The sequence below is a fragment of the Hemiscyllium ocellatum genome, chromosome 17, assembly GCF_020745735.1.
Source record: "Hemiscyllium ocellatum isolate sHemOce1 chromosome 17, sHemOce1.pat.X.cur, whole genome shotgun sequence".
Taxonomy (NCBI): domain Eukaryota; kingdom Metazoa; phylum Chordata; class Chondrichthyes; order Orectolobiformes; family Hemiscylliidae; genus Hemiscyllium; species Hemiscyllium ocellatum.
The window spans coordinates 29,047,979-29,059,625 of record NC_083417.1 but is presented as its reverse complement, the minus strand read 5'-3'; the positions used below and the strand labels follow the sequence as shown (position 1 = coordinate 29,059,625).

Here is an 11,647-nt window from a genome sequence, read left to right as displayed (position 1 = left end):
GGTATTTCCTACTTTTATTTATATGTTTGGGTTTCCTTGGGTTGGTGATGTCATTTCCTGTTTTTTCTCGGGGTGGGGGGAGAGAGAATGGTAAATGGGATCCAAGTCCATGCGTTTGTTGATACAGTTTCAGTTAGAATGCTATGCTTCTAAGAATTATTATGCGAGTCTCTGTTTGGCTTGTTCTAGGATGGATGTGTTGTCCCAGTCAAAGTGGTGTTCTTCCTTATATATATATGTAAGGATACTAGTGAGAGAGGATCATGTCATTCTGTGGCTAGTTTTCTGCCTGTTTGTAGGGTTTGTTACAGTTCTTGCATAGTACTTTGTAAATGACATTAGCTTTGCTTGTCAAATGTTCTGAATAGTATCAAGTAATACAGGTCAGCATTACTAGTGAACTTAATCCTATCTTCACCTACACCTGCTAGGTAGCAATAATAATTCCAAAATAATTCCCACCTTCTACATTGAGAAATTCTAAATACTTGAATACAAACCATGAGTTGTCTTGATTTGTATGGCTCAATTGTACAGGAAATGGATTTCCAAAAGGGAATTTCCAACAAGGTGCCACACTAGATAATACACTGAAATTGGGGAACAGGGGTATTGCATAGAGAGAGGATCGGTTATCTATCAGGATAAATGTCATTTTCAGGTTGTCAAAATGGAATTAGCTAAATGGAAGGATGTATAAATTTATACTCCACCTGTGGTTCATATTCTTAATGTAACTTTCCCAGCCATTAGGGTTTCCTTAGTCTTGAACCAGGGCCAAAACCTGAACCATCTGGCTCAGAGACGTGGGCGATAACTCTGTTGCAATCTTATGTGCAAACTGGGTGTTCAAAATTTACTGAGCCTTTAACCTAGGACAAAAATATTTAACCTTTGAAGTGATTTTTGACAAGTAACAATTAACAAATATTAATAACATTAGCTATTTGGAAATTAATCTGGTTTTCCCAATCCACATGCCTTTTAAAAAGTATGTACTTGTATGCTGCTTATTAGTTGACTTATCTTTAATTGATATAATAGGAAGCAAAATAACCATATTTTGTAGAATATTTATACAAAGATAAATCATAATCAGACAAAATATCTGTATTCATGAGGACAGGACCTAAAACATTATTTAATCTTACCCATTGGCACCTTATGAGAAAAATCTTAGAAGCCCAGGAATAATTTTGCAACACTTTCCACCTTGGATTTGTTATTTACAGTTCACAAAGAATGTATACAATGATTAATACAACTTAACAAGTTTCACAATGGTTATTTACAAAACCAGCACACCTCTATTTCACAAACACCACAACTTAGGTTTACAGAACAATTTCAGAGTAGCTTTCCAAGTAAGTAGTGTGATTGCATCATATAATTAAAGTCTTTAAACACATTACCTTTCAAATGTTACCATGAAAAGATTCAACACCATTCAAGTCCCTTAAACAGGCAGGATTTATGATGATCCCATATTTAGAAGATATTAAATAAAGTCAGGTCAATTTATTACCAAGTGATTTTCTAATTCCTGAAGTAAAACTTGGAATAATCGGGTATTGTAACAAAATGTATTTGCTGCTAATTCAGTCCTTAAGTAGGTGCCTCAGCATTAAATATTAACATGGATTTGCCAACAATTTAACAAAATAAAACAACAAGAATGTGTCAGTATTGAAAACTATCATTGTTAAGACACAACCATTTGTTCTTTCCTCAATTCTCTTTCATACTAGCTACTAAAAATTCTTGACGTTTCAAAACATTAGATATTTGGGAAAACTATAAACAGGTAATAAAACATGAAATATTAACAAGTTTAAATAAACAAACTGCGCTAACAAAAAGTAGCATTTATCTCACCTTGGTTGAGTATGTCAAGTCTTTTTCAATTACGATATGTTCCACATTTTAGATTCAACTAAATCCAAATAATTTACGTTTTCAATATTAATAGGGAAAATCAAGCATTTATACAATTCAGTCCGCTTTTGGAAAAAATGTGAATCCCATGTACACACAACTACCTTTGCTAAATTATAAACATGTTACAGTTCAGCTTGAAGTGATTCATCTTCTGTTGCCTGGCTATCCACATACAGGGGATCTGGTTTCATTTCCTCCATTGTTACATTTGGCACACATGAAGGTGATGCTGGTGGATACTGTTCACTTAGTAATCCAGAGCTGTCTATGGTATGTTCCACTGGCAAGTGCTGGATGGAATTGTTTGGTGGAATTATAATTTCCTTTCTCGGTAGCAGAAAATCAAGCATTTCTAGAATAACACTTGTGTTAATGCATCCAATGGAACCATATTTATGAAGCTGAGTAGGAGGAATGCCTGTGAAACATAAAAAAGCCATACGTTTTTAAGTCAAAAGATATAGCTGTGGTTCAATCAAGTTTATTCAACATCCAATAGAAAATAATACATTAACACTAAGTAACTGGTAGCTGAGTACATACCTAGAATCTGCGCTACTTGTGCAGGTGGAAAAAGAACCTGCAAGCATCGATTCAGGTAAGGCACTAAATCTTCAGTAAATGTAATGCAGAACTGGAGAAACAGCTCCCGTTCTTTCACACTGAAAGCAGTTTCCTCTGCTCGATGAAAAATGAGAATTAACTTTGTAACCTACAAAGAAAATCTGAATTAGAAAATCATACATTTTCTGAAAATTTGCTTAACATTTAACATTTCTATAAAGAAAGACAGAGTTGTAGACTTATCCAGATCTGCCACTATTATCATTCTTCATTTATCAAGTAGAACTACTGAACAACAAAACCCCAATGATCATAGAATTATTATGGGACAGAAGGAGGTCTTTCAGTCTATCAATTTCTTGCGAGCTCTGTAGAGCACTGCAGTTAGTCCCATTTCCTTGCTAGTGGTAAATTTATTCCCATTACTGCCCATAAATCTAAATCAGTCATTGGCTCAGCCTCCACCATTTTCATTGGGAGCAACTCGTAGCTCACTCCCAACTGTGATGAAATCTGTGGTCAAAGTTTGTAACTTATCTTGAAATGAACTCCCAACTGAAAAAGAAACCATATACAGAGAAGGAACTGACTCAGTTTCTCAGGCAACAAAAATAAACTACAATTGGAAACAAAAACTTCCGAGACTGAACCTGATTGGAAGGACACCAATCAACTGTATATTGCCTGTTGATTCATTTTGTAATTTTAGCGATTCTGAGTTTGGGAGTATACAGGGGTACCAAAGACAGGATTTTGTCTTGGTTTTATTTGAGTTACGTATAGTAAAAATTCTTCTGTTTTCTAAAGTGAAATCTTGTGGTTTCATTTTTTTCAAAAAATGACAGATTTTAGATTTCATTTTTCAAAAAGAAAATGTCACTAGCCTTGACCAAGATTGCAACACTTCAAATAAAATGTTCACCTTGAGATCCACCTGCATATTTTGTCCAAAAGATTAAAGGAATGTCCCTTAATCTTTCAATGTCTGCCTTATCTAAAGCTGTCAAAATCTTGCACAGGAAAAAGTGAGGACTGCAGATGCTGGAGATAAGAGCTGAAAAATGTGTTGCTGGAAAAGCGCAGCAGGTCAGGCAGCATCCAAGGAGCAGGAGAATCGATGTTTTGGGCATAAGCCCTTCTTCAGGAATGACCAATCTTGCACACACCTCCTTCAATCTCTTTCACTCCAAGGAAAGAAAACTCTATGACATAACCTTTTGGCTAAAATACTTCGTCACTAGAATCATTTTGGAAAATGTCCTCTGACCTCTCTCAAAGATCCTCACAGCCTTCTTGAGGCACAGTGACTGGATGTGGATGCAATACACCAGCTTTGGACTAACCATGGTTTTAAACAGGCTCAGAGTAACTTCCAGCCTTTACTCTCATTGCTTCAATTTCTGAAGTCCAAAATCTCTTTTGCTTTTACTGACTGCTCTCCTACCACCCTCAAAACATCTATTCAAATTAAGCCCAGGGACTCTGTCTCAACACTCTTTTAGGACTACTCTTCTAGGCTATATTGCTTCTGCCAAAATTGCATCAACTCTCATTTCGACGTATTAAAATCCATCTGCAACTTCACAGCTCATTCTGATATTCTGTACAGTCGATTGGCATCATTCTCAACATCAACTATATTTCAAGTTTAGAATTATCAGGTTTTGAAATTTTACTTCAAATTCCAAACTCCCTAGTTTCAGCTTCCTTTGAATTGATCCTTCATGCAAATTAGTATATTTCCCTCAACTCCAGCTTTCATAATTTTTTGTGTGGCACCTTACCGAATGTCTCTTGGAAATCCAAGTATACTACAGCTACTGGTTCCCCTTTTTGCTGCTAGTTGCATCTTAAAAATACATTTGTCAACAGTTTTCTTGTTGTGAAACCATATGACTCTGCCAGATCATATCATGACCTAAGTGCATTGTTACGACTGTCATAACAATAAGAAGTCTCAACAATAAGCTCCAGTCTTACTCAATAGCTGTCAAGTCAACGGACATATACTTGCCCATTTCCAACCTCTTTGAGCCTTTTTAGGATGTGACAAATTTTAGAAGCAATGCCTTTGAAAAGCAAGACATGAACAGTACATAACGGATTCAACAACTTCAAACAATGCCCTTGTGGCAATAATATTAAGTTGGAAATTCTATTTCCATCCTTAGAATACCATGTATAATCAGCATTGCTATATAAACAAACACTAATTTAAATATGGGAATACAGTACTCTCTAAAATTCAAACAATGTGATTATCGTTATATTTTTGCAGAAATTGTACAAATTTGGCCTCATCTTTTTTCCCCCTTTTATGAAATATGCCCAGGAAAGTAGTTAAGTGTTGGAAGGTTGTAGTGGAACAAATATTACCGTAAAGGAAGTGAGAATTTAGTACTTTAATGAATTTAAACTGTAAGAAAACACAGCTGTGTGTATTCCTAAAGTTGCTTCGTTAAAGTTTTTAAAATACTTTAATTATGTGTGGTAACAATAGCTGAAATACCTTCACAAGTGCATCTTCCAAGCATATGGTAACCTCCTGTGCAAGTGCTATGGGACAGCAGAGGCGAAGATCATTAAAAGCTGCCAAATTGTTATTTAGAAAACATGCCAGCGGAGGAAAGTCCAGAAGTACCATTGGAGGTTGTAGAGTGCCTGGCTGATTAGTTGGTAGAGACACAGGGATCGTGCTGCCTAGTATTGGAGGGGCAGAGGTTAATGTGTACAGATTCATGTCTTCCTGAAACTTCTCCACAGCATCCTGAATTGCTTTCTCAAAAGTATTCATAGCAACCTTTTGAAACATAGGAGCAAGCTGTCCTCGAAAATCTACTCCCACACGACTAAAAGAAAGCCCAAAATACATACATTGGCCCAGCAATGAATCCAAGCGGCCACCTACACCCTTCTGAAGATCCAGTTCCAGAGTCTGCAAAAATTCAGAAACCTTTTGAACCACCCAGCCATGGAAAATAGCACTTTCATTCACAGTGTGATTGTTTGAAAGCAATAAAGGATCTTCATCAGAGAAAATAGCACGATATTGAGTGATAATATCAAACAGATGGACTCGGCAAGCCTCAATTGTTTTAGTTACGTGAAAGTAAGGATCATTGTCCATTATGGAGACAAGCATAGATTTCAACCAGGCATCTCGAGCTTGAAGAAACTTTATTCTTAATTCAGCTTCAGTGAATACATCCATTCTTCTCAAATAGCCTATGACCCGTAGACACGCTGGAAGTTGGATATTGGTTCGTAGCTGTTGGATAAGCTGGTTTAACATCAACTGAGCAGAAGAACGCACTTCATTCACGATTCCCTGCGTGAGAAAAATAATAGCCAATGTTTCAGAGATTTAGATTAAAAAGAATTGAATGTATATTTCCCATAAGCAAAGATGAGAAGATAAACCAACACGTATAAAATGAGTGGAATAAAGAATAAGTTTTAGATAGCGCTTTTGTTGCATTAAAACAAACTTAAAATTACAGCTACAACTCAGTTATTTTAGATTACTTACAGTGTGGAAACAGGCCCTTCAGCCCAACAAGTCCACACCGACCCGCCGAAGCGCAACCCACCCATACCCTTACATTTACCCCTTACCTAACACTACGGGCAATTTAGCATGGCCAATTCACCTGACCCGCACATCTTTGGACTGTGGGAGGAAACCGGAGCACCCGGAGGAAACCCACGCAGACACGGGGAGAACGTGCAAACTCCACACAGTCAGTCGCCTGAGTCGGGAATTGAACCCGGGTCTCTGGCGCTGTGAGGCAACAGTGCTAACCACTGTGCCACCGTGCCGCCCAATAAGGACAATTAGGGGTGAGCAACAAACAATGGCCTTGTCATTAATATTCACATCAAGGCCGCATTTGACTAAGGATGGCATCAAAGAACCGTAACAAAATTATAGTCAATGTAAATTAAGGGAAAACTCTGCTGGTTGGAGTTAGACCGAGCACAAAAGATGATGTTTCTGGTCATCAATCTGTCCCAGCTACAGGACATCTCTGCAGGAATTCCTCAGGGTGGTAGCCTAGGCACTAACATTGCAGCTACTTCATCATTGACCTTCCTCCCTTCATAAGGCTACACATAAGAGGTTAGTAGCTAAAACTGAAATGGATGGGATTGAAGGCAGTATACTGGCATGAGTAGAGAACCAGACAAGCTGACAGGCAGGAAACAACGTAGGAATAAAAAGGCCATTGTCTGAGTGGCAGTCAGTGGGATGCCACAGGAATCAGTGCTTTGACCCCAACTATTAAAAATCTTTTTCAACAATTTAGATGAGGGAACTAAATGTAATATAGAGTCATAGCGATGTACAGCATGGAAACAGACCCTTCCAAGTCCAACTCATCCATGCCAACCAGATATCCCAATCCAATCTAGTCCCACCTGCTAGCACCCAGCCCATATCCCTCCAAACCCTTCCCATTCATATACCCATCCAAATGACCCTTAAATCTTAAATGTTGCAATTGTACCAGCCTCCACCAATTCCTCTGGCAGCTTATTCCATACCCGTACCACCCTCTCCATGAAAATGTTGCCCCTTAGGTCTCTTTTATATCTTTCCCCTCTCACCCTAAACCTATGCTCTCTAGTTCTGGACTGCACGACCCCAGGGAAAAGACTTTGCCTATTTACCCTGACCATGCCCCTCATAATTTTGTAAACCTCTATAAGGTCACCCCTTAACCACTGACACTCCAGGGAAAACAGCCCCAGCCTGTTCAGCCTCTCCCTACGACTACACAAAGCTAGGTGGGACGATGAACTATGAGGAGGATGCAGAGATGCTTCAGTTGACTGAGTGTGCAAATGCATGGCAGATATAATAAGATGTGATTGCAAAACCAGAAAGATAGATTATTTGAATGGTGACAGATTGGATAAAGTGAGAGGTGCAAAGAGACCTGAAAGACCTTGTAAACTAGTCGCTGAAAGTAAGCATGCAGGTGCAGCAGGCAGTAAAGAAGGTAGATTGTTATGTTGGATTTCAAAAGATGTCTTGAGTACCGGAGTAGGGATGTCTTGCTGCAATTATACATTGGCCTCAGTGAGACCATACTTGGAGTCTTATATGGAATTTTGACCTCCTTAACTGAGGAAGGATGTTCTGGCCGTGGAAGGAATGCAATGAAAGTTTACCAGACAATTTCTGGGATAGCAGGACCAACAAACGAAAAGACCCGGGATCGGTTACGACTGTATTCACTGGAGTTTAGAAGAGGAGGGGGAATCTCATTGAAACCTATAAAATTCTAGCATAACTAATAAACACAGGAAAGATGTTCCGAATGACGGGGGAATCCAGAGTCAGGGGGTAATAGTCTGAGGATACGGGGCTGGCAACTTAGGTCAGAGAGGGGGAGAAATTTCTTCATCTAGACAGTGGTGAGCCGATGTAATTCTTTACTACAGCAAGTGGTTGAGGCTCAAAAATTGAATGTTTTCAAGGAGATAAATATAGTTCTTAGGCTGAAAGGGCATGGGAACAGAATATTGAATTGGCCCACCAGCCATGAATATATTGAATATCAAAGCACGGTCAAGGGGCAAACAGCTACTCCTTTTCCTATCTTCCATAGTGGAGATATCTCCAAAGCGGTGATGTTTGCTGATTAGATTAGATTAGATTAGATTACTTACAGTGTGGATAAAGGCCCTTCGGCCCAACAAGTCTACACCGACCCTCTGAAGAACAACCCACCCAGACCCATTCCCCTACATTGACCACTTCACCAATTAGCATGGCTAATTCATCTAACCTGCACATTTTTGGACTGTGGGAGGAAACTGGAGCACCCGGAGAAAACCCATGCAGACACGGAGAGAATGTGCAAACTCCACACAGACAGTTGCCATGAAGCAGGAATTGAACCCGGGTCTCTGGCGCTGTGAGGAAGCAGTGCTAACCACTGTGCCACCGTGCCGGCCAAATGCACAGTGTTTAGCACTAGTTACAACTTCTCAGATATTGACACAATCTGTGCTCATACAAAGCAAGACCTGGACAATATCCAGGCTTGGGCTAACAAGTGGCAACTAGCAACTCATATTTGTAACATTTGCCACACATGCACTCCAAACAGACAATCCAACCATTGTTCTTGACATTCAATGCCATTACCATCATTGAATCCTATGTTGCTATTTGGGGGAGGGGGTGTGCAGGGTTTACCATTGACTAAAACTGAGCTAATTACATAAATACAATGGCAACGCATCCTGAAAACATTCACTCCCTCCATTACTGCACACAATAGCAGTAGTGTTAGCCACTTACAAAATGCACTGTAGAAATTCATCAAGGGTTCTCTAGATAGTGCTTTCCAACTATTTCGCTGTTCCTTCAAAATCGTAGAACTTCATCCTTAACATCTCTGTGTATATAACTACATAAATGGACTGCCGCAGTTCAAGAAACCAGCTCACCACTATCTTCTCAAGGCCAACTGGCAAGAAGTGCTAGCCCACACCTTATTTATTAATTTTTAAATAACTTCCTGGCATTTTCCACTTTTGCTTCAGATTTCCAATATCTGCAGTAAAATTTTGCTTTTGTGTGTCTACTTAGACAGTGACAGTTATACAACACAGAAAGAGACCCTTCAGTCAATTTCATCCACACTGACCAGATTTCCTAAATTATTCTACAGGTTATTCTGCTATAACTCGCGTTTCGTTAACGTGAATTCATTGCAATGTAATTGACAAATTGTTAACACTTTCTAAAGCGTGAACTTTTAAAACGTGTGTTGGCTGTAATGCAAGTACATTACAATCAGTGCTTAAAGTGTTGACAAAGCACGATTTTTCTATAATGCGGAGTTGCACAAGAACACAACCATCGAATTATGGAAGAACTACCTGTAGTCTCATTTGCCAGCATTTGGCCCACACCTCTCCAAACCCTTCCTATTCATGTATCCATCCAGGTGCCTTTTAAATGCTGTAATTATACAAGCCCCCATCACTTCCTCTGACAGGTCATTCCATAAACGCATCACCCTCCGCATGAAAAAGTTACCCCTTATGTCTCTTTCAAATCGTTCCCCTCTCACCTTAAACCTATGTCCTCTAGTTTTGAACTCCCCTACTCTGGGAAAAAGACCTTATGTCATATTGTGAAGAATTATGCAACATTCAGAACACTTTGAAACCAATTCTCACTCATAGCTAATACTGAAGACAGACATTCACAAAGGGTAGTGACATGTGCATCAGGCAACATACCATGGGCACTGCAAATTGGAAATGAAATCAGAAAGTTCTGGAGAAACTCAGCAGGTCTGACAGCAACCTGACAGGAGCAGAATTAACAGAAAACTCCGTGCCCCAGAGGAAAAGCATTGAATCAATTAACCGAATAATCAATTACCCAAACGAAACAGTGCCTGCCCATTTCGTTCAGATAATGGAGGTTCCTCTGTGTTTCAGTTCTGAGGGCAGCGTACTGGACCCAAAACGTTAACGCTTGTTTTCTCTCCACGGATGCTGCTTGACCTGCTGAGTTTCTCCAGCCATTTCTGTTCTTGTATTGAGTTTCTGCAGCCCTTCCTGGCTTTGATACCTGTATAACGGGTATGGAAGAGTGTTTCTTCTCCAGCCTCTTCACGTAAGCGGTCAGCTCGAGAGCCTCCTCGTAGTAGCCGTTCCTGACACAGGTGTCCATGAGCTGAGGGATCTCCAGGATCTCCAGGATCTCGGTGTGGCGGTTCAGGGTCAGGCTGTTCATCCTCCTGCTGGCGCCGGTCTCCTCCGTCTCTCGGATGAACTGCCTGCATTTCTCGCTGAGGCCGGGCAGCTTGTCCAGGAGGGCGGAGACGTGCTTCTCGACCAGGCCGAAGTCTCGGTAGATCTCCTTGGTGCACTCGGCGGTTTTGATGAATGTTTTGTAGTTGGAGAAGGCCAGCTGCTGGGTCTGCTGCAGGATCTGGGCCCGGTCCTCCGCCAGCCTCTCGGGCTCCCGGTTCAGCTTCTCCACTCCGTACGAGCTCAGCTCGGACAGGTACACCGTGAAATCCGCGTTCTCCCTCCAGTTCTCCGGGAAACAATCCCGGAAAATCGACGCCAGGATACTCTCATCCTCCACGTCGATGCCCAGCGCCGCCATCTTGGTGACCGGCCTCACTTCCGCTTCCGGCGGCGGCAACAACAACAGAGTCGCTGTCAATGGCTGCTCCAAGTAAATGTTGGCGTTTGCGGAATGTCACTGCGGAAACGGTGTGTGTTGATATTAGCACGCGGTTTGTGAACAGTAAAGTCGCGCAGAGTCACAGTGGGTCACCTCCTGACAGCCTGGTATTGGGTGGGTTTTACAGAGTAGCACAATGCTCCTGGCTGGGAGCTTGGATTTCATGTCTCATCCAGAGACAGAGCTGCATCCCCTCTATAAAACAAAAGGTGAAGTCACTGTAGCCTTACCAGACAGTGACCTGATGAAGGGCTCTGGCCCGAAACGTCGAATTTCCTGTTCCTTGGATGCTGCCTAACCTGCTGTGCTTTAACCAGCAACACATTTTCAGCTCTGATCTCCAGCATCTCCAGACCTCACTTTTTACTCGTAGCCTTACCAGACCACAGGATTGCCCTTTTATTACAGGGGGGACGACTGGCAGTGGTTTAACCTGAGGGTCACCACAAATGGAGAGATTGAGGATCATTCATAGTAATCTCGGCCAGTGCAGGAATTGAACCTGCCTTTACTCTGCATTACAAACAAGCTGTCTAACCATCTGAACGGCACCCCTTCAATGCTGGTTGAAATTGTATGCCCAAGAAATATGGTGTGGGGTTTTGAACACAATTTGCCAACTTAGACTTGAGAATGCTACCTTACAGGGAGCCAAGACTGACATCTGGAGGTTTTTCAACACCACGTATGAATCCTCAAACACAGTTATTTTGTTATAGTTTAAATCTAATTTGATTTCTGACATGACAGAATTAAAAGATTGATTACTCTGTGATTAAAAATGTGTTTGCAGATAAGTTATCTAATCTTCTTTAGTTACACTGTTTGAGTCATGGAAAAAAGTTGGAAATTGTTGATGTTCTGCAAAATCTATGTTCACTGAACAAGTCACTAGTAGCCCTTTCCAAATCTGCTAAAAGT

The 11,647-nt window shown here is 40.7% G+C and overlaps 1 protein-coding gene across 1 annotated transcript; it reads right to left on the bottom strand.

Annotated features, from left to right (window-relative positions):
- Positions 1 to 1,116: 1,116 nt before the first annotated feature.
- On the bottom strand, positions 1,117 to 10,667 carry cog8 (component of oligomeric golgi complex 8). Its single transcript, XM_060838021.1, has 4 exons — positions 10,103 to 10,667; positions 5,012 to 5,830; positions 2,482 to 2,650; positions 1,117 to 2,356 (listed from the first exon to the last, which is right to left on the bottom strand). Exons 1-4 carry the CDS (start codon positions 10,643 to 10,645, stop codon positions 2,061 to 2,063), a joined length of 1,827 nt encoding a protein of 608 aa, XP_060694004.1. The 5' UTR covers positions 10,646 to 10,667; the 3' UTR covers positions 1,117 to 2,060.
- Positions 10,668 to 11,647: the final 980 nt, after the last annotated feature.

What these genes read in the sequence shown, in the direction of transcription:
- cog8 (XM_060838021.1), bottom strand. Translation starts at nt 10,645, where the DNA reads ATGGCGGCGCTGGGCATCGACGTGGAGGATGAGAGTATCCTGGCGTCG. An exon ending in TGGAAGATGCACTTGTGAAG is followed by an intron (nt 2,651 to 5,011) that starts GTATTTCAGCTA and finishes TTTTCTTTGTAG; the next exon opens with GTTACAAAGTTAATTCTCAT. An exon ending in ACAAGTAGCGCAGATTCTAG is followed by an intron (nt 2,357 to 2,481) that starts GTATGTACTCAG and finishes TATGTTTCACAG; the next exon opens with GCATTCCTCCTACTCAGCTT.